This window comes from Sciurus carolinensis, chromosome 8 (assembly GCF_902686445.1).
Source record: "Sciurus carolinensis chromosome 8, mSciCar1.2, whole genome shotgun sequence".
Classification (NCBI taxonomy): domain Eukaryota; kingdom Metazoa; phylum Chordata; class Mammalia; order Rodentia; family Sciuridae; genus Sciurus; species Sciurus carolinensis.
In genome coordinates, this window is record NC_062220.1 from 16074756 (window position 1) to 16098673 (window position 23918).

The 23918-nt window shown below is 38.8% G+C and overlaps 2 protein-coding genes across 5 annotated transcripts in view; both read right to left on the bottom strand.

Moving 5' to 3' along the window:
• Positions 1-3899, bottom strand: part of Ubn2 (ubinuclein 2) — an 88928-nt gene extending 85029 nt beyond the window's left edge. Inside the window, exon 1 of one of the 3 annotated variants that reach the window (XM_047560459.1) lies at positions 3112-3899. In XM_047560459.1, the coding sequence (XP_047416415.1) occupies positions 3112-3588 (477 nt within the window). In that variant the 5' untranslated portion in view covers positions 3589-3899. The remainder of the gene's footprint in view (positions 1-3111) is intronic. The other 2 variants (XM_047560457.1, XM_047560460.1) reach the window with 2 other exon arrangements.
• Positions 3900-18185: 14286 nt separating this feature from the next.
• Ift56 (intraflagellar transport 56) overlaps positions 18186-23918 on the bottom strand; it is a 45409-nt gene continuing 39676 nt past the window's right edge. For both annotated transcript variants that reach the window (XM_047562730.1, XM_047562731.1), the window contains exon 18: positions 18186-20815. In XM_047562730.1, the coding sequence (XP_047418686.1) occupies positions 20704-20815 (112 nt within the window). In that variant the 3' untranslated portion in view covers positions 18186-20703. The remainder of the gene's footprint in view (positions 20816-23918) is intronic.

Sequence of the window (23918 nt, forward strand, 5' to 3'; positions counted from 1 at the left end):
TCGTACTGCACAGAAGCATCAAGGAAATCTTCAGTGGACTGCATCCAAACAACCTGGGAGGTGGCTTTGCACTCTGTTTTGCCAGCATATTCTTATTTAATTGTGCTTTTCCTCATTTATAAAAACTGGGCATAGAAAATTTTTGATTGCATTTCAGTTGACTGGTATTTAACTGTTCATTTAGCATTTAAGGGGACAGATTTATTTTTTCCATGTTTTTTTAATTGGTGCATTATAGTTGTACATAAAGGAAGGGAACTGATTGAAATGCACCCCAATACAGATGGTATCCACATGTACCACTTTTTCCCACCTACAGTTAGTTCCACATGTATCAACTTCGAGATCTAGAGCTGAAATCTTATTCCATGATAGATGGCTGCTTCAAAAATTTGGAGACTTTTTTCTTCTTTTATTGAAAAAAAATTTTAGTTGTAGATGGACACAATACTTTCTTTTGTTTATTTTTATCTATGTGGTGCTGAGAATCGAACCCAGTGCCTCACCCATGCTAAGCAAGCACTCTACCACTGAGCCACAGCCCCAGTCCATGGAGCCTTTTTTCTTCTAATTTTACAAGACCTCTTTTTCCCCTTCTCAGTCTATTTACTGAAAATATGTTCAATTACAATAACCCAAAATTAAAACTCTTTTGAAAATATAACATCTCTCAAAATATATGGAGTATTCCCAGAGGGAGAGGAAAGGAATATTTGGGAGTCATTACTTTCCAGGCCAAAGCTAATCATTTTGCTTTCTGATGGCCTCTCTTCAGGGTTTCCTATCATGGAACTATGCAATTTTACTTAAACAAGTGTTTTCTACTATTTCTTATGTAAAAAATATACTAACTGGAATAAATCATAGGAAAATCTAGTAAATCTTTGTTGCAAAAGTATGTTATATTAAACAGTGGAGCAGAAAAAAATTTGTGGAATGATAAAAGGCATATGGCTGAATGTACAATGATAAAATTGGACTAATTTACCCCTAAATGGACGTTATGTATGGAGTAAACATAAAAATTAAATTATTCATCTTTCTCCTAAAACATGAAAGTATAGACACACTCCACACAACAATGTTTTGCTCAACGACAAAGCACGCAAACAATGGTATAGACCACATACCAAGGTAAAGTAGTAGGTTATACCACCTAGGTGCTAGGTGAGTTAAGGACATTCTATGCTGGCTGCACAATGATGAGATTGCAAGTATCCTGTCATTAAGCACTGCAAGACTGTTAATAGCTGTGATATCAAAATGTTAACAAAGCTAAGGTGTCAAAATGAGCTTTTCCCCCTTCTTTTTGAGAATTAAAAATACATAATAATTTATCAGGCATGGACAGTACAGCGTAAAGAGGATTATAAAAAAGGTCTCTGTATTTGTACTATGACTAACTTGATTTTGACAGCGTGCTGTAAATTTTAACTGCATGAGTTAACTGTAAGACATTTTGCTGTTCTATATGCATCCATATTACAATGGAAATAAATGCTAATAAAATTAAGTATAACCCTCTGTGTTAGCCTCATTTGTAAAACAAGGACAATAATTCTTACCTCATGAGTTCTGCAGCACTAAACTAGATAAAACAATGTACTCTGCTGGCAACTCTGTCTAGCACATAATAAGAACTTAGTATACACTAGCCAGTATTATGTATTTTTAACCCAAAGATAATGCTTTTCAGCTGTAACTTATGAAAATTACAAAAATTGCAAGCCTACAATTTCTTGAAAAATGCTCCAAACATACATTTTTAATTTTCTTTGGAAAAAATTACATCACGTTTATAAAGATGAGGACACTAGGTGAAGACAAAACGTTATGTGAAAGAGCCCAAAATAGTCTCTACCCTTAAAAAAATTCATTTTCATTAAAATAATTTAGTAATGATTTGACCACACAGCACTGTTAGTAACTAATGATCAAAAGATTACCTGGCTACAATATAAATAAAATCTAGCGACATTGTTTAATATGATACTTTTTGACTAAGGAGTCATTCATTTTAACTACAAAGATAGTTGAGAAAAACAAAACAAGTGACTTCTGGAGTCCATTAGAACCATGCTAAAGCAAAACCTAATAAAGGACATAATCTCTAAGAACAGAAGACAATGTTCTCTCCCTCTCCCTTCTCTCTTTTTCTCGCTCTGTCACTCTATCATCTCCCTTTCTGACTCACTTCTAAAGATGAACCCACAACAATAAAAATTACAATTACCAACAAACCGCTTTTCCAATCCCCATTGTTCACCAGTTCCATCAAAGGTACACCTATGTCTTTTAAATAAAGTTTTTAAAAATTCAAAGTCAATATTTTTTTCATCAAAATCCACAAATTACAATGGCCAAGTATATTATTTTCCAACTCAGACTCATAAACTAATGATACTCAAATAAGAATACGATGAGTAGGCACCAGACTCCTTCCATTCAATGACAATATGAACAAACACCACCAGAAACAATTTCTCAAAAAGATGCTAAAACGTTTGTCAATAGGAGGGGGGGGGGGGAGTAACCAAATAACCAAGCAATTTCTTCGTGCCTAAAGTGGAATCCCTAGCCTCTGAAAATGTTAATTACTCTTAAATCCCCATCAATTATGAAAAAGCCCCCCGCACGCAAGCCCAGTCCAGCAGACCGGCACCCTGCGCCACAGTGATGAGGACCAGGATGAAACGCGAGGGGTTACACAATCTCTCCGCTCCAGGCTGGGGGGCGTGTCCCCCAAGGTTTTCTCTTCCTAGCTACTGGAAACACAGCGGCAGCGCCACAACGAGAACCCAGACACGCCACTCGCAGGGCCCCAAGATTTTGTGTAGGGAGCAGAAAGGAAGAGGAAAATTGGAGGTTTCGAAAGGTGCTGAGGAAAACAGGCGCGGTGCGGGGTCGCGGGGAGAGCCTCGGCCACCCCGGGGAGCCGAGCTGCGCCGCGCTCCCGCCCGGTCCACCCGCTCGGCCCGGGCCCTCCACCCCACCCTCGGGGTGACCAGGACGCGCCCGCGGGCCGTCCCGGGGTGCAAGCCAGCCGGGGGAGGCGGCGGGTCCTGAGGCTGCCCGGGTCTGGGGCGGGCGGGAGGGAGGAATCCTCTGTACCCGTTGTTCTCCGCACAGCAGCAGCTCCGGGTAACTGAACTCCACGCAGCTTTCGTCGGTGGGGTCCTTGAGCACCAGCTCCAGGCGCACGGTCTCCCGCGGCGGTGGCGGCGGCGGCTCGGCCCGGGAAGCCGACTCCCGCGGCGGGGGCGGCTGCAAGGGCAGCTGAGGCAGCGGCGGCGGCGGCGGCGGCGGCTCGGGCCGCGGGGGCTCGCGCTGCAGCGACATGGGCGGCTCGGCGCGGCTGACCTCGCGCTGGGGGAGCGGCTTCTCCCGCGGAGGGGGCTGCGCGTCCGAGCGGGGGGCCGGCTCCCGGGGGGCCGGTGGCTCCGCCCGGGCCGGCTCGCGGTACGGCTGCGGCTCCAGCCGGGGGGGCTCGCGGGGGTACTCGGGCTCGCGCTCGGCCCCCGGGTACTCGGCCTCGCGCCGCCTCACCGGTGACAGGCTAATGAACGCTACTCTGCGCGGCTCCGCCATCCCCACTGTTCTGGCCCTCCGCTTTCGCTCGAGCCGGCGCTCGCTTCTACGCCGCGCTGCGTGCCTGCCCGCCCTTCCTCTTGCTCTCCGTCGCTTTTCTTCCCTCCACCACCTTCAGCCGTCTTCGTCGACGCCACCGTGAGCGTGGACCGTGCCCCCTTCCCCGCTACTATGTTCTGATGGGCTCCACCGCCATCGCCAGGGTCGCCGCAGCCGCCATGTTGGATCCCCCACATAAATAGAAGCAGGCCGCTGAGCGGGCGCATGCGCAGAGAGGAGACGCTCGCGTCCACCGTCGTGGCTGTTGCTCAGTTTTCCTCTTTTCCTTCCAACAGTCTGGAGTCCAGACAAGCCGGCGGAAGTGACGTCATGATCCGGCATGTTTCCTTGGAAACGGGGACGCTATCGGCCCTTTTCCTCTAAGGGAGGGGTCTGGGGTTTCCCAAGTAGCTTCCTACTCTCACCCGGAAACCGCGGCGCGCTCGAGGCTCTAGCAGGCGAGCATCGGGATGTGCCCGGGACCAACCTAGCATGGCGCCGGGTCCCGCCAGACATTTGCCTTCTGCTCCTGGCGCGAAGGAGTCGGGGTTGTCAGCCGAGTGTTCACGCTTTCCGGAGTTCGGGAGAGAGGAAGGAGACGCACCACCCGCCCGCTGTGCCTGCCCGCCCAGGGCCCCGGCAGCCCGACGTATCCCGGGAAGAACCCAGGTGGCCCGCGCCACCAGACCCCTGCCTAAGGCGCGGCGCAGACTCCCACGCGCGTCCCCTTTCCAGACCCGCTCTCGCCCGGCGGGGGCACTACGTAAAACTCAGTAACGCTCTCCTGTTGGAAAATGGAACGAGCAGATGGACACTGGGTTCATTCATAAGGCCTACACTGTTGAAATCAATAGAATTAAAACTAATTGAGGAGGGTTGATGTGTTTTAGCGGACCCACCCTCTGCAAGTATGCTAAATGACCCATTTCAGGGCGGGGAAGAGTGGTGATTGGGCACGCCTTCCTGACGCACCGGGAAAAACTAATTGAAATTCAGATTTTAAAGGATGAGAATCACTGGCCATTTAAATTCATTCAGTAGAAAGTAAATTTGAAGACTCGCCCTCCACATTCTCGAAGGAATCTAAACCCTCCGTAAATTGTACTCACTGGATTAACTATTGAGGATTCTGAGTCAGTGTGAAGTCACAGACATTCTGAGTAGGTTTTCATTGTTCTTTTATTTCCCCATGTTGAACCAACATGATGATGGAACCTGTGATTCCAAAGGTCCCTCCTGGCTCTAAAAAGCTATCATTTTTTTCTTGGCACTGTGTTTACCTCCATTTTCTCCTTTCCCTCCACTCTTCTGATTGCGATTAGGATCTCATTTTAGGACTGTCTTAGCACTAGCACTTAGTGACCTTTCTGCCCTCAAACTTTCTACTTTGGAGGAAAATGTCGGAAGGGACATATTAACGCTTCTAGAACACTTTTTATCATATCGTTTTCTATCCTAGGTACAATGTACCTACAAAATAAATTATATACGTATATGCAAAATCCTCCACAATTTAGCCTACAGATTGCAAACTGGTGGTCTTGGGCCAAACCATTTGGCATTTGTGTGACTTATTCACGCAACATTATCTTCTGCTAACCATTAACCCACAGGGTGTTTTCTCAACCTTTTGAACCATAACCCACCATAAGAAACAGATATTACATTATAACCCAGTGTGTACACACATATGTACATACCTACTACTTGTCTTCCTGAGTGGAAGTAAAAACAATACAATATAAAAATATTTTATAATACAACGTAGAAACATTGTATTATTAAGATGTAGAAATCATAAATTATACAGAAGCAAGTTAGGAAAGATTTTAGTTCATGCAATGTCCCTAGGTTTATTCCAGGCCAGAATGCATGAGGACATGCCCCATGCACAACTAAGAGAATGTCCAACTTGATCTTTTATTTTTAAATGGATCAAAACTGAACATTCTAATTCACATACTTAAACAGTTATAAATCATAATAATGTATGCCCATGTTTTTCATAGCAATAAGTTGTTCTTTAATCTTTATCTGCCCTGATAAATGGTAACCATTTTTCTGTGTAAATGAAGTATTAATCCACAATAGTTTGTCCTCTTTATTCATTTAAGGTTTTGAAAATCAAATTAATCTTAAATATGTTTTTATGTAGTGTTTCAATTTATCTTGTTTTTAGTAGTTTCTTCCACTTTTTGCATTTCTACCTTGTTTGCTGATTATCTTTGCTGGTTTTTTTTTTTTTTTTTTTTTTTTTTTTGCGGTGCTGGGGATCGAACTCAGGGCCTTGTGCTTGCAAGGCAAGCACTCTACCCGCTGAGCTATCTCCCCAGCCCATCTTTGCTGTTCTATCAGTTGAAATTCTATAAATAAATTATATAGGTCAATTTTTGTTGACCTAAATGCTTTGTGTGTGTGTGTGTGTGTGTGTGTGTGTGTGTGGTGCTGGGGATTAGAACCCAGGACCTTGTGCTTGTGAGGCAAGCGCTCTACCAAATGAGCTATATCCCTAGCCACTAAATGCTATTTTCTAATTTTAAATATATCATTCTCTATACAAACAATCCCTCTATGAAATTGTCTTACTACATATATCTGGCATAAAAGTTACACAACTTGCAGTAGTAGGAGTTTCTAAATGTTCTGTGGTATTACAATTGATATTGTGACATCACCAAGAAGTATGATTTTCCTTTATCAGCTAATTTGTCACCAAAAGCACATGTACCTGTACCATATCCATCAGTGCTGAATGAAGAGGAGTTTGACCTCTTACCATGATCCACTTTTCTTTTTGCAACAACAGTAGGCTACTGAATATGAGGATTATCTTTCTTTTTGTGGAACAACTGAGAAATTATGCCAATAACTTTGCCTTTTCTAAGCATGTATTTGAGGGGTTTGTCGATAATTTCATCCTGCTATATCTTCAGATGTCATTTTAGTTTTGAAGGGAGTATGTTTTCATCTGCAGGAAACGCAGTTTTCCTTTCTGAATGAGCTGTAAAATCACCATTTTTTGAATTAGAAATATTTGAATATTTCTAAATATTTTCACTACTTACAATTCTAGATCCAGCAGCTAAACCTGAACACATTTCTGGTTTTTTTTTTTTTTTCCCCCTTATTTCTTTTTCTCTTAATACAACCTCTTGCAGTTTATGCTAGTTTGTATAATATACTTGATACATACACACATACTGGTGATATCCTTTTTGAAAAACATCAAGTTTTCCCCTGGAACTCAATTGAAAATTCTGGGATTTCTATGAGCCAGTAAGATTCTCATGTACTTCATTTCATAAGTTATACTGAGTTCTGATAATACAAAATTGGGATATATAATGCTAACTGTCCAAAAAATTAACCCAGGAAATTCCAGTGTATGGACTGCCCCTCCTTCCCTGACCCTGCTCTTTACAAATAATTAAACTATCAGAAGTCCTAGACAGGAAATGTGGTGCATTCTGATATTTTCTATTAAATTATTGTAGTCTATTTCAACTTTTTTTAAAGAAGTACTTTGACCCTTAAAATTGATCCTACAATCCTCTAATTGGTTGCAATCATCAATCTGAAGTAGATGTTCAATCTAGTACTTAGAGATTGAACACATGAAGAAAAAGTAATTTTACTCTTAGGGACTAGGCGTAGAAAGTGTCTACCTATACATTTCTGTGAGAATTTGGAAAATCCTGATTGATTTTGTTAGGAGAAGAGGCCCTCAAGTTGGATGGGGAGAGGTCAAAGTCAATTCCCAGTGCAGAATCAGAGTGTCTTTAATGTTATTTATCTGTATGCTGTAAGATCAGAGATAAAGCACTCTTGGAAGGGAAGGTGTACAGAAGTTACATAAAATTATAAAACTTACATAGAAGGTATGATAGTAAACTACTTAGCCACTTACACCTTCTTGACAATGTTTTCACAAAGACCAGAATGTCTTATGAACATCCAAAGGAAGAAAAATCACAGAGAAAAGCAAGTGCAGAGTCTGTGGACAGAGTGAACTTGGAGAGGTGGAAGAAAGGTAAGAGAGCAGGAGCAGTGTGGGCCAGGTGCTAGAGACGAGGAGATCTGAGTGAGGGAGCAAGGGGCCAGGTCATGAAGTGACATCGAAAGACTGTTTTTTTAAAAAATAAATGAAACAAGAAGCCACTGGGAAATATTAAGTAGAGAAGTGACATAATCTTACAGGAAAAACAAAGTGGGGGCCATCAGCTGACCCATGCCACCAAGAAGTCTAGCAAATGAGGGCAAGGAGATGGCTGCTGGGTTTGGCAAAATGTACATTATTGATGACCCTAAGGAGCCAGAGGCATGTTCTCTTCATTTCAGGCAAAGAAGGTTGAATCATTGTTTATTCCAGGCCCTTTTAAATCTCTGTCTCTGACATCTCTCACTTCTTTGTGAGTGTGTGTGTGTGTGTGTGTGTGTGTGTGTGTGTGTGTGTATTTATCTCTTTTCAGTTCCTCACTTCCAATATAAAAATTCTAAGTTTGATGGACGCAGTGGCACAGGCTATAATCCCAGTAACTTGCAAGGTTGAGGCAGGAGGATCAAAAGTTTGAGGCCAGCCTCACCAACTTAGTGAGATCTTGTCTCAAAATAAAAAATAATAAAAAGGAATGGGGATGTAGCTCAGTGGTAAAGCACCTTTGGGTTTGCTCCCTGATACTGAAAACAAAATAATACTTTTGTTTGTATGTGACCTTGTATATACTGTATTATTTCATGTGAATATATCTTTAATTTGTAAATGTGTTATCTTACATACCTAATTCTGTTTCTCTCTCTCTTTTTTTGCTCAATACTATTACTTTTAAGATCCACACAGGTATGATATAAGCTGGATACAATGCATCCAGTTTATAATTTCTGACTGATAATCTACAATGACAGGGACACTATGTGGCCCACCTTCAGAAACAGATACAAGACACACAGGTGTAATTATGGAGATAAGCCCAGTGGACTTGTTTTGTCTTAGAATCAACATGATTAGCTGAGCATTTGCATTTTAATTTAATTTTTAAATTAAGAAATTGTTTTTTAGGGCTGGGGAGATAGCTCAGCTGGTAGAGTGCTTGCCTCACAAGCACAAGGCCCTGAGTTCGATCCCCAGTACTGCAAAAAGAAATGTTTTTTAAAGAAAAATTTCTTTATTCAATCATTCAATTAATCATGTATGCAAAGATACATGATTACCTACACAGGAAATTCCAAAGACTCATGAAAACTAGGGCTGGGGATGTTGTTCAGTGGTAGAGAGTGCTTGCCTAGCATGTTCAAGGACCCAGGTTCAATCCTCAGCTCCACAAAAAATAAAAGAAAACTAACATGAGATTATAGCAAGGACTTAGAATACAAAGTTAATATAGCACTCAATTACTTTTTTTTTTACAATAGCAACAAACAACTGGATTGGAAATTTAAAACTGGACCACATATGTAGTGCCAAAAAAGCGATAGTTCTGTATAGTTTGATGAAAATCTATGAGGAAAAATTAGAAATTTATAATGACAGAATCAAAGGCAACATAAATAAATAGTGAGATATTTTAGGTTCATAGATGGAAAAATCTCAAAAATATTTAATTTGGCTCATTTTTGGTCCTTGGTTGCTTGGCCTAGTGGCTTTGGCCCTGTTGGGAGGTCAGACCTCATGGCAGGGAACATGTGGTGGAGCAGAGCTGCTCATGTGGTGGGGGCTATGAAGAAAAGGAAGTTATCTTGTGATTCACAGTCTGGGTTCCATCTGGAGAGAAGGGCCTTTAAGAATGATTTGGCCTTTAAGAATGGTTTCAAGTGGAAAATATTGTGACGTTTTCTTACAAGTCTTTGCCTGATTTTCATTAAGCAAATGTTCTCTTTGCAGTGTTTTAAGTTGACGGTACAACTGTTTTCTCTATTTTCTGCATATGTGATATTGGCAAAAATGCAAACTCACTATAGCAATCTCAGTGCATTTTAAAATGCGGGGCGCACATTTCTTGCCTTCTGCGGTGTCCTGTCATTCTCCCTTTGGATTGTGCAGCACCGTTTCTGGTTTCTGGGGTGACCCATGGTGCTTTTGGCAACAGTGGTTGTGCAGAGCCATTTGGGCCTCTGGAGCAGAGTTCATGGAGCCTGATGATTTTCCTTTTTTTTTTTTTTTTTTTTTTGGTACCAGGGATTGAACCCAGGGGTGCTTAACCAGTAAGCCACCTCCAACTCCAGCTCCACCATTTACTAGCACAAGCTCTTTGACCTTGGCACAAATAACTTAAGCCTGTTTCTCCATCAGCAAAATGAGGATAATAATACATATACTTCAGAAGTTTTTGGAATTAAGTGAGTTAATAAATGTGAAGTGTTTAGAAGAGGGCCTAGTGCATAGTAAGCAGCAAAATAAATGTTTGATGTTCTTTGTGATGTTGTTCTAATGAACAATCAGTTTTATTGGATGATCGGTGAGTCCTTGAAAGGGAGGTCCAGTCTTTGTTTTGAAGGCATAAACCATAATAACAATCTATTCCTTTTTTTTTTTTTTTTTTGATAGATTACTTGCAAATTTTACTTATTTTTAAAAAATCTCACATGTCATGAACTGTAATCTTCTGCTACTAAGGTCCTCGTGATCTTATCATTATTGTTTTTAGAATAGCGGTGCTGTTTTCTTTGTTGTGTATTCATAACTGTTATGTCTTCATTGAGAAATGAACTTCTTATCATTCAAAGTGTGCTTCTTTGATTTAATGATTTTGACCTGGATTCAACCTTGTTTGATTGTGACACCTGCTCTCTTTTTATTTGCATTTGCCTAATTGTACTATTGCCCATCTTTTTATTGTTAATATTTATGCATCACTTTGTTCTAAGTAAGAGCAAATAGTCCAGAATTCGATTTTACTGTGTGAATCTATAAGCCAATCTTTTTCTTTTAATAGGTGACTGAAGACCATTTACATTTTTGACAGGAGAGGTGTGTTTGAGCATAGATCTAACCCATTATCTTATGCCATTCTTTCTCCTTCAAATCTTTTTTTTTAATCCTCCATGAAATTACCTATTTCTTGTTCTGTGTGTGTTACTTTTGATAATTTGGACAGTTCACATTTTTGTTGTAATGAAATATTTTTAAAATGTCCTTAATCCTCAGTTGCTTTGAAAGTTGTCCATAATGTACAATGATGAAATTAATGTATTTTTTCTTTCTCTCCATTTTGCATTTAACTTGATATTACAAAATGCACTTATACACCTGTGACATGATCTGTCAGCTTCAAATGATAAAAATACCAGTTGTAATACTACTTTCTACTTTTTTTTTTTTTTTTTTGCTAGAATAGAATATTTGTCTACAGGTTCCATGTATGTACACCAATTCTCTTAGTCATCAATTTTCTATGATATTCATAACATTTGGTTTTCTTGTTCCTTTCCCTGTTTCTCCCTTGCTCTAAGCTGTGTTGTCTGTTTGGTTTGGTTACTCGTCTTTGAGAAAGATGAGTTTTTGTGGAGCAGCTGTTTGATGAATATGCATGTCGGGGGACCCAAGGGCCATGTACCCACCTAGTTGGCATTTACCTTCTGACACAGAGTTCTGCATTTGCTCTTCTCCATCTCATTTGATAAACAGCTGGGAGCTGTTCACAATGCTGCTTCTGTGCTGCAGGGCCAAATGCTTTCTAGCAATCTGGCTATCTCTGATTTTTTTGTTTTGCTCAGTCTCCTCTGCTTCTCAAAACTACATTTTAGATACTTCATATCTAAACAGATTGCATGTATTACAATGCAACAAAACATGAGGATTTAGCACTATTTCACAACAAAATATATACATATACATGTATATATACACACACAGTTCAATGTGGACACTTCCCATCTTCTCATCCTCCTAATACAGTTGCATCACTTTTAGGTTGAATCAGTGTTCAGTGCTTACAGTTTTGTGACCATATAAATGCTTTCACAGCTCAGCCTTGAAGTATGAATAATTTCTTTTCCTGAACATTTTAGTAATTATCTTCTCATTTGTTTAGTTTTCTAGTTATATATATATATATATATATATATATATATATATATATATATATAAAACTTACCTCCAAACTCTCCCCCCACCCAGCGCATTAATAAATGAGGTATTCTGTGTGTTTGATCTTGAATGAGTGTCTTGGAGCTCTGTGTTATGTCTGAAAACATTGCCCAGCTGCCTTGAGGCTTGCTCTCCACCATCATCCTGGCATTCCTAAGACCCCTTGCTTAAGTTGGAGCCTCTGTCTCTTTGTATGACGTCTTCTTTTTTTCTTTTGTTTGTTCCCTTGTTTCCATGTGTTTGATGGAGCACATTTTGAGGAGTTCATTTTTGTTTTGTTTTATGCTAGGGACTGAACCCAGGGCCTTGAGCATGCTAGGCAAGCACTTTACTCTGAGCTGCATCTCCAGTCCCTTTCATTTTTTTTTTTTTTTTTTTTTTTTTTTTTAATTTTAAGGCAGGGTCTCAACAAGTTGTCCAGGGTGACCCTGAGCTTGAGATCCTCCTACCTCAGCCTCCAGATTTGCTGAGATTACAAGTGTGCACCACCACTCCCAGGTAGGGATATTTTTATGTTATGTACATGTCTGAAACGCATTTTTTTCTATTACATATTTCAATGGCAACTTTTACTTGGAAATACTTCTCAGAATTCTTAAGACACTGCATCATAATGAAGTGTCCAGAGTTGCAGTAGAGAAGTCCAGTGTCATCTATTGATCTAACTTAATTGTTTGCAATTTGTGCTCACCTCCCCCCATCAGAAGCGTTAGCTCTTCTTGTCTCTTGTGTTCCTATAACTTTTTTTTTTTTTGGGGGGGGGGTAGTTCTAATGACACCCTGGACTGATGCCCAGGTCTAATTCCAATCTCTGAATAGTAGTTGTGTTCATAGAGAATGAGCACAAATGTATGAAAAACCTGAGATTCTTTTTTTTTTTTTTAAAGCTTATACAAAATTGCCTATTTTGAATGTCCAGCTCCATGAGTTTTAGAAGAGGTACAGTCATGTAATGACCACCATATGCATTTACTTTAATGATTTCTCTAGTCATGTCTCAGAAAGACCTATGCCCGTTTACTCAGGTGGCAGTACATTAAAGGCTACTCATCTCTTTTTTTTTTTTTTTTTTTTTTTTTTTCGGTGCTGGGGATCGAACCCAGGGCCTTGTGCTTGCAAGGCAAGCACTCTACTGACTGAGCTATCTCCCCAGCCCTCATCTCTTTTGAGGACTGTCATGCACTCAGTCTTAGTAGACAGTGGTACACAGTGTCCATCCTCATGGTCCCCAGTTGGAGTTGGGGGACCAGGTAGTAAATACAGTTTGGGCCAAATTCCATCTTACTGTGGGCTCACTGGATAATGGCCTGGTGGTCATTTTCCCTTCCATTGAACTCACATTAATAACCACCTACTTCCTGTCTTTTGATTTTTTGAGAACAACAAACTTTATTTTTTCTGCTACTATTAGCTGTATATTGACTATTAATAAATATCTAAATTTAATTTTTCTTGACCATCTTTCCTGACATCTCTAAGCACATACAACTCTGCACAAAGATGGAATCACACTTTAGTCCATTTTGTGCTATGACAGAAGAGAGGGTAATTTCTAAATATCCGAAATTCATTGTCTAACAATTCTAAAAGTTGGAAGTCTAAGATCAAGGTGCCAGCACCTGGCAAGGGCTTCCTCCTGTGTCCTCATGTGGTGGAAGGTGGAAACCCTTTAATCCTCCTCAAAGCCCCCACCTTCTAACACAGTTCCATCGGGGTTAAGTTTCCAACACTTGAATTTTGGATGATACATTCAAACCATAGTGACATAAAAGGGTTATTTTGTAACCTACTTTTTAAATTCAACATTGTGTCTTATAAATGTTTCTATGTTGTATTAGTTTCCTGTTGTTGCTAACAAATTACCACAAACTCAATGACTTAAAGCAACACAAATGTATTTTATACTCTGTAACTGAAAATGGGTCTAACAGGGCCAAAACCAAGTTGTTGGCAGGGCTGGATTCCTTTCAGGTGCTCCAGGGGAGAACTCACTTCCCGCCCCTCTCCAGCTTCTAGGGGTGGCTTGCATTGCTTATTCATGACTCCCTCTCTCCATCTTCAAAGCCGCAGCTATGGTCAAGTCACTCCCATGCTATCATCTGTTCCCCCTTCTTCCTTTTCAGGATCTCTGTGATAACACTGAGACCACCTGAATACTCCAGGCTAAGTGCCTTGTTTTAAGGCCAACTGATGAGCAACTATAGTTCTTCTGACAACCTTAGTTCTCCTTTGCTGTGTAGCTCCACATGGTCATGGGTTCTGCAAATTCAGATGTGAATATTTCGAGGGACCATTATTCTGCCCACAATGTAATTAAATAGTGTATTAACCATAACACTTTTTAATGACTTCAAAGTATTATATTGTGTAGATGTACCTGCAGTTATTTAACTGATACCTTGTTGATGGATATTCCTTGATTAGTTCACTTAATAAATGTTCATTGGGTATCTACCATGCTCCGTGTTAGATAGGAATATATTTGTGAGCGATCATTTATGTTGCTTACATTTTAATTGTTATAAGCAATATTTCAGCCATCAATCTTGTGCATGTATCTTTAAGTAAGTCTCCAATTATTTCCTTAGAAAAAAATGCCTAGATTTGGGAATGTTTTATGTATTTTATTGCAAAATTAAAATATTTTTTAAAGTTCACAGGAGTCAACTTAAAAGATCTTTTATTGCCCTAAGATTGGACAACTCAAGAGTATGAAAATGAACAATGTTTTCAATAAATTGATCATATAAAATATCTATGATTTCATAATACTACCATAGAAGTCTGGGGCTGGAGCATAGCCCAGGGGCATACTGCTTGCCTGGCCCAGGAGGGGGGCGAGCCTCATTGATTACTATGGAGGTGGCTAGGGCACCAATTCATTTCTTTAAAAATTGTAAAAAAGAATTTTATTCTCTCACCTTTCCATATAAGCTGATTTTGAGAATAATTAAATAGTTAAATGAGAAAGTTCTGTGTAGAACTTTAGAGCAGAGAAAAAAATCTGAACTAGGAAGTCATCGCTTTGCAACCCTGAATGAAACGATGGGTCTTGGTATGATCATCATGGCTGCTAAAGTCATTGAATCAAAGACCCTTGTGACTCACCACTCATATGAAAACTAAAACTAGTATTTGCTGGTAATCTATCTAATCTCCACCTATCTGAATGGCACCCTCTCCATCCAAGCCCTTGGTGCTCCCTTGGAAAACCCACCCTGACTTCTGTATTCACCACTTCTGTGCTTTCCTTTCGAGTGTATATTTAAGTTGTTTTAACTTTAAAAAGGTTATTACTATAAGCAATATATTGCTAAGAGGCATTCACATTGTTGCAAGAAGCTATAACTTATTGTGTACACTATTTCATTGTGGTTTCACCAGAGTTTGTTCATCCACTCTTCCATCTGTGGGTATTTGGGTTGTTTCTAAGTTTTTCCTAGGTACAGTGCTGCGAGGATCATTCTTGTGTGTGTGTGTGTGTGTGTGTGTGTGTATTACTGGGGGTTGAACCCTGGGTGCTCTGCCACTGAGCTCCATCAAAAGTTCTTTTTTTCACTTTGTGACAGGGTTATCTTAAGTTGCTGATGCTGGCCTTGAATTTGTGATTCTCCCACCTCGGCCTCCCAAGTTACTGAGGTTATAGGCATGGACCAGGTGCTGGGTCTTAGAGGATCACTCTTGTACCTATGTCCTGAAACACTTGCATAGGAGTTATCTCTTGGGCATCTAGCTCAGAGTGAAATTCCTGAACAGAAGCATGAAACTCACTATGGCCTTATTTACAAGATAAGGTCATATTGTTTTTCAAAGAACACATTAATCTCTATGTGCAGATGAAAGAACTATTAAAGTTGAGATTAAACATCTGTAAATTTCACTCATGCTTCTTTTATGCTGCTATCTTCTGACATAATTTACTTCTTTACTTAGCTAAACTCTTTATACTTTAAGTTGTGGCATAAGATTCTCTTGTGTAGCCTTTTCTTTTTCTTCTTTTTTGTACTGGGAATTAAACTCAGGGCACTTTACCACTGAGCTACATCCCCAGCCCTTTTTATTTTTCATTTTCCAACAGGGTCTTGCTAAGCTGCCCAGGCTGGTCTCAAACTTGCTATCCTCCTGCCTCCAGCCTCCAGCCTCCAAATTGCTGGGATTCGGCATCCACCACTCTTCTAGTTAACCTACTCCACAAGTGCTTTTCCCCTTTGAGTTTCTCAGTAAATGTATAAGCTACACTATCCCATCACTTCACTGTGTTTATCTTCTTTTCAATTTATTCTTCAGGCCATTGTTACTTACATTTTAATCCTAGCATGTGCTTGTAGTTTTAAAAACTTGAATGACATCTTAGCTCCACCATATTAATTACTCCTCAGTTATAACCAGCAAAGGAGAGTATAACTAATATGTTTACAGAGAAAATCAAAAATAGAAAGACGAGTGTAATTACTTACTGTCCAACTATCTTTCAGTAGGAAAGACCTGTGCATGTTTAAGAGGAATAATAAAATTTCCTTGGAATTTTTTTAAGCATTTAGTTATGTCCAAGTTTAGTATAGAAAACCTAATTTATAAATCCATGAACAACCAGAAATCTCAGAAAATCAAGTTCTTTCTTTCCCTTAGGTAGTTCATTCACACAGATGAACTGTGAATTTTGTATCTGGTTGTGTGTGACCCTTACTTTTGGTTGACAGGAAGCTTGAAATGAATTTCTGGTCCATCTTTAGCAATTATTCTGTTTTAGTACTGAGGATTGAACCTAGAGGCACTTTGTCAGTGAGTTACATCACCAGTCCCTTTTTATTTTTCATTTTGAGACAGGGTCTTGCTAAAGTGCGCAGACTGGCCTCAAATTCGCAATCCACCTGCATCAGCATCACTACTCTCTGGGATTATGGGCCTGTGCCACTGTGCCCAGCATCCTTCCTTTACTCTTACATGCTTTCTATCTATTGATGAAAAAAAAAAAAAAATATATATATATATATATATATTAGAATTTACCTCAAATCATTTCTCAAGCATAGTGGATATAAATAACTGATCAAATAAATATACATAAATATACATAAATATGATAAACAAATTAGATAAAATGTACCCACAGTTTATGCCCCTTGTCTTCTCACCAAAGGTTAGCCCAGCAAGGTCCTTATTTCTTATATCTGAGGTTTGTAAATTGTGTTACCCTATGAGGGACAGTTGAAGGATGAACCTACTGTATTTCCATTTCTCCTTTGATCCAACCCCTGGAGCAGCCTCTAGGTGTACACTGGACATTCAGAATTTAAAGAAACCCTATTGATGCTAACAAATGTGCCAACCTGTCTTTATACTACATACTCAATACAAACACATCAGCTGATGGTATTCATTGAGCATTTTACTGCGTGTTCTCTTGCATTCTCCTAATCCTAAAGTCTAAAGTTAAGGTAGGTTTCAGGTACATCACTAGGCCTCTAGCTCTGTTGCTCTGAGACCACCTCTCAACAGGTAGGACTATGGTTTGAGCATTATTATAAAGTACATACAAACCTTAATGCAGAAGTATTTTATAGGGTAAAGAAGAAAAGAGATGACTGTTCATCTAAGTCACATTGAGAGTTCTGCCTATAGGAATAACTAAGTCACTAATTCACATTTCCCTTAGAAAGTAGATTTCCACTTGATAATGAAGCCTACTTGCTTGAAAGTTTTCAAGTGTATTAAACCATAGAGAAGTCCTTCGACTTCTGTGTACTTGGAAGTCTGTTGTGTGTGTTGAACACAGGGAAGAGCTTGGGCTTGTTGCTAGATGTTGAGCTTTTGATTGCTTTTCCCAAATGAGGCAGGAGGTATCCCACTTACAAGGATATAAACATTCTCATTAACCTTCTTTTATCTCAATACTTTTTATTTGTTTGTTTTGGTACAGGGGATTGACCCCAAGGGTGCCACATTTCCTGCACTTTTTATTTTTTATTTAGAGACAGAGTCTTGCTAAGTTGCTTAGGGCTGTCTTTGAACTTGTGATCCTCCTGCCTCAGCCTCCTGAGTCGCTGGGATTACAGGCAGGTACCTTCACTCCTGGCTATGTAATACTTTATTGATGCTGATGATGTAAATCACTTCTTATTGTGTTTAGCTTATATACTTTGTTAGACTGACTTTTTTTTTTTTTTTTTTTTTTTTTGGTGCTGGGGATCGAACCCAGGGTCTTGTGCTTACAAGGCAAGCACTCTACCGTCTGAGCTATCTCCCCAGCCCCCTAGACTGACGTTCTTAAGGGCTAGTATTATGCACTACTTATCTTAGCATCCCTAGCACCCAGCAAAGGCTTAGCGCACAATAAAACAATAATTAGATGGGAACCAAAATTTATGAGGTGAGATCTCACAAGTCCCTTGCACTACCAGTTATTATATATTTACTTACACTTTATTAATAAGTATTTAAGAGCTTTCCATGTGTGAAGCATTATACTTTGCCTGGTCATATAAATTCTGAATGGGCTACAATTCAGCAGAGAGCCAAATTCTAATGTGATCAAGCAAGAACCACCAGACTCTTAGTGGAAAGGGCTTAGGAAATATCTACTTCCTGTCTGGTAAACAGTAACTCATGGGGCCCAAAACTTTATTTTTCTACCTTCACTCTAGGGCCAGGAAATAAAGAGGAGATGCCATATGACATATCCAAGTCCTGCACTCACCACATGCAACAGAATACCATGATAAGAACCAAATAATAAACTTTAATTTGGATATAATACAATGGTGTATAATTCTTATGAGGTACAAAAATAATTGTAAAAGATTTTTTTCCATTTGCAAGTAATTATGCTATGGACTATAAACAGTACAATGATGCTATAAACTACACATTATACTACATTCCTAAGCCTGGGCCTTCCTCTCTCCTATATCACAACATGTAAGAAAAACAGCCATGTAGCTTAAATCCTGTCAAGACATTTTAGAAGTAGTAGTTACCCTTAATAACAGAGTTGGATGATAGTTCTCTTTAAACTAGCCTTTATGTTTTTGGCTCAATCCTATAGATCAAAAAATTTTTTTAAAAAATTAGTCTAAAATTCTGCTATTTTTTGGAATATGTATTCCCTCCACCCCACAAGGCAGGAAAATATCAGGGGGAATCTTAAGTGTTAAACTCAACAAAAGCTCATTTAAAGGTAAATCACCATTAATGGAAAAGCTGTTCAAGTATAAGAAATTTGAAAATAATAGCAATTCACTGGAAGACAAATTTAACTGCCAAAAGCTACTGAGGAGTTCTATCTGTCTTTTCCACTATTGTGTTTCTTTTCTTTTTTGTACTAGGCATTGAACACAGGGATGTTTTGCTACTGAGCCACATCCCCAGCCCTTCCTAATATTCTAAGCAAGAAAAGATTTACAAGGCTGATTCAAAAAATTATAGCAAGTTCTGCCCAGATCTGATCTACTAGTGCCTTTGATGCTGAGAACCAGTCATTATTGAAAGAGTAGAAACAAAATAATGAGGAAACAGCAGCTTTGGCACATGAAAACTGATGTATCTTTGTTTGCTAGAATCCAGTTATTCAGGCCAGTTTATTGTGATTTGTGCTCTGAACTGATTAGATCTGAGTCCAACATAAATGATAGGAAAACTGGCCATCTTCCTGAGCAGAGCTGAAAGAACTCCTTGTAACTGTCCTGAGGTAATTGGCTATCTTTGGTGACTGATCTTCTCTCCTAGGCAGCTTTAACCCCAGTCATGTTCCCATTGCCCATCTATACAACTCTCATCCATAGTGGGATGCTGGAGGCAGGAGGAAGAACTAATGTAGTGCTTGTAGGAATTCTTTCTTCCTTTCAGTTCTCTTCCCATTTGTGCTGTATAGGGAATGCTCTGCATTTTCTAGACCTATAACATGGAGTACATTAAATTTGTAGAAAAAAAATTACATAATATAGAAACAAAGGTAACCCAATATGTAAAACAATGTGGATCTACTTCCAGAAAGTAGGCTGTGAGCCTTAAAGTGCTCAGTTGTACTTTAGGTTTATGTTGTGAGAGCTCAGAAACATGGGGCTGGAACATGACTGAGGGCAGTCCAACCACTAGGAGCCCCCTGAGGGCTCTACACAATCTATGGTTTATCACCATTATGTTAATAAATGCCCACAACATACATATATAAAACCTCTGTAGCTCTGCTTTCAAAATATGATGCTTATTCAGCAGATACATTAAGAAAAACCCTAACCTGCTTTGTTATCTAAAATATGATGGAGAAGTGAGTCATGAGATTTGTTTCCTGAATATTTTCAGAGGCAGCACACACATTTTTTCATAGTACTCACTTTTTTAAAAACTGCAGTACTCATCTTACTCCACAGTAAAATATTATCATCAACAATTCAATTACTGAAAGAGAAATCCCATAAGTCTATTATCTATTAATGACTGGATGGCTTGATAGAGGATTTTACTGCCATTCTTAGAATCACACTGCTACTTAAAAACCTCTGTTCTTCAAGATTCAGAGATGCATTACAAAATCCTTTATGGAATCTGTGCTAAAATGGGATATTGTACAGAGATGGCTAAAATAAGATGATAGAATGAATGATAGTGATTCTTGAGTATCAAAGACACCTGTTATTGCAGCTGGGAGAAAATGCCATGAAATGCTAAATGTGAAAAGAAAAAAAATCAAAAAGGATATGCTGCTTTCCTTAAAGTCAGTAAACTATCTAAGAGTACTCTGAGTATTTTTGGAAGAAAGGCACCAGATAAGTCCAAAGTCTTATTGCTAGTAGGATCATACAGGGGCCACAGCACAGACAACAGTACTTTGTTCAGTCAGCAGGCAAACTCTAAGTAAATCACTGATCTTGAGGCTTGAAGAGCAAGGAAGGAAAATGTCAATCAAATAGAGCCCTGTGTCTTATATTCAACTTGAGGAAAATGATTTCCAATTTTAAGTCGAGGTGGAAGCTGATTCTCAGGATTAGGACTATTTAGATAGGCACTCTGTTTTCCTTGGCCCATTTCTTCATGATTCGGATGATGTATTCTACTTGGGTGTTACCTGTGCTTCTCAGTAAATGCAGTACTTCTCGAAGGGTCTCTCTGAGGAAAAGATTTGAAAGAACAAAGTATTTCAATAAATATGAAAATTAACAAAATAAACTAGTGATTTCAAACTGTGTGATTTCAAGCAGGGCATCTGTGAATAGAATCCTTCATGGTGCACTGATAAACCGAACTTCCTAGATTTCTACTCTTACGTAGTAAAACAGAAATCCTGTGAAATACTCCTTGTTAACCCAAGTTCTTACTTATCTATATTGTCATAATACATACTACTAATCTTTTTGTCCTTCAGATGATCTAAATATTCCTATTTCTACACTTAATTTGCATGACAAGGTAGAAAGCATATCTATATCCAGAAGTCAGATTCAGGGAGTTGGATTCAAATTCTAGCTCCACTGCTAATGAGTCAATTTGTCTGAGCCTTAGATTTTTCCTTTAAGGTGGTAATCACTTTAAACTGGGTATCACTACCATATTTGGAAAATTTTTGTTTTCCACCTTTTTTTTTTTTTTTTGCAGTACCGGGAATCGAACTCAGGGCCTTGTGCTTGCAAGGCAAGCACTCTACCAGCTGAGCTATCTCCCCAGCCCTGTTTTCCACATTTTTATTGGTGCATTATAGTTATATGTACTGATGGGATCTGTTGTTACATATGCAGCCATTTTTCTTTATGGCCAAATAAAACTCCATTGTGTATATATACCACATTTTCTTTATCCATTCATCCATTGATGAACACCTAGGTTGGTTCCATGGTTTGGCTATTCATACATGCACAAAACATAACAATACAATTTGGCCAATATCACTCCCCAGGTCTTCCTGCCCCCCTCCCACACTTTGATCCCTTTTCTCTAATGACTCCTTTTGATTTCTAGGAGATCCATCCTCACATTTGTTTTCCTTTTTCCTCTTCAGCTTCTGCATATTACAGAAAGCATAAGAACCTTAACCATCTGAGTTTAACTTATTTCACATAACTTTGATGGTCTCTAGTTCCATCCATTTTCCTGCTAATGACATAATTTCTCTCTCTCCCTCTCTCTTTCTCTCTCTCTCTCAGTAATGGGGCTTGAACCCAGGGTCTTATGCATGTCATTCTTACTGGTGTGAGATGAAATATCAGTGTAGTTTGATTTGCATTTCCCTAATTGCTAATGATGTTGAACACTTTTTAAAGTATTTTTTGGCCATTTGTATTTCTTTCTTTGACAAGTATCTATTTAATTCATTGCCCACTTATTAATTGGGTTGTTTGATCTTGGTGTAAAGTGTTTTGAGCTCTTTATATATTCTAGATATTAATCCTCTGTCAGAACAATAGCTAGTGAAAATTTTCTCCCATTCTGTGGATTCTCTCTTCATTCCTAATTGTTCCTTTTGCTGGGCAGAAGCTTTTTAATTTGAAGTCATTCCATTTATTAATGCTTAGCATTATTTCCCAAGCTTTAGGGGTCCTATTGAAAAAGTCATTGCTTGTGCCTAAAAGCTGGAGTATTGACCCTATGTTTTCTTCTAGGAGTTGCATAGTTTCTGGTCTAATTCTGAGGTCTTTGATCCATTTTGAGTCGATTTTTGTACAGGGTAAGAGATAGGGTCTAGTTTCATTCTTCTACATATGGATAATCAGTTGTCCCAGAAACATCTCCCTCCAGTGTATATTTTTGGCACCTTTGTGAAGGATCAGAGATTGTATCTGTGTGGGTCTATCTCTGTGTCTTCTATTTTATACCATTGGTCTATGTGTCTGTTTTTATACCACTACCATGAAGCCTTTGTTACTATAGCTCTGTAGTAAATTTGAAGTCAGGTATTGTGATGCCCCCAGCATTGCTTTTTTGGTTTAAAATTGCTTTGGCTTTTCTGGGTCTTCTTCCAAATGAATTTTAGGATTGTTTTCTTAGTTCTGTGAAGAATGTCATTGGTATTTTGATGGGCGCTGCACTGAATCTGTATACTGATTTTGGTAGTATGGCCATTAAAAAAAATTTTTTTTTAGTTGTCAATAGACCTTTATTTATTTACATGTGGTGCTGAGAATCGAACCCAGTGCCTCACACATGCTATGCAAGTGCTCTACCACTGAGTTACAACCCAGCCCCAGTATGGCCATTTTAACAAAATTAATTCTGCCTATCCATGAACATGGGAGGTCTTTCCAGCTTCTGAGATCTTCTTCAATTTTGTTCTTTAATGTTCTATAGTTTTCATTATAGAGGTCTTTCACCATCTCTTTCAACTCCTTGGTTGGATGTATTCCTAGGATTTTTATTTTTTGTGAGACTACCGTGAATGGAATTAGTTTCTGGATTTCTTTCTCAGCAGATATGTCCATTGGTATATAAGAAAGCTATTAATTTTTGTATGCTGATTTTGTAACCTGCTACTTTGCCAAATTTGTTTATTAGCTCTGGCAGTTTTTTGGTGGAGTTTTTTTGTTTGTTTGTTTTTCCATTTTCTAGGTATAAGATCATATAATCTGCAAACAGTGGTAATTTGACTTCTTTCTTTCATTGCTCTGGCTAGATTTTTTAGTACTATATTAAATAGGAGTGGTAAGAGTAGACAGACATCCCTGTCTTGTTAATATTTGTAAAATTTTATAAAGCTAGAAGAATAGGTGATTACTTCAAGAAATTTGGTCAGGAAAGCCACAGAGGAGGGAAGCATAAAAGAATAAGATTTGTGGGCTGGGGATATAGCTCAGTTGGTAGAGTGCTTGCCTGATATGCATAAGGCCCTGGGTTCAAACACAAACATTACACACACAAAAAAAAATTGGCAAATGACCAGCATTTATGCTTTAACTAATTAAGTTTAATTAAAATTAAAACATTTAAAGTAATGCATACTAAAACCTGCTTATCACTTTGCCAGACTTATATGTAACTGTCTCTGGCACTTTCCTAACAATATTTTCATATTTTCTACTTCTTTACCCCCACATCTTCTTTCACCTGACTAAATGCTTTTAAATTTTTGTTTAGGATTAGAAATAGGTACAAGGCAGGAAGTAATATTTGATAGATTATTTGCTTAGAAAACTATCATAATTTCTATTCACACATGAGTAACAAATATATTCCATTAATTTATTTTAGAACACTTAATTTAGCTTTTAAGTGTCTTAATTTT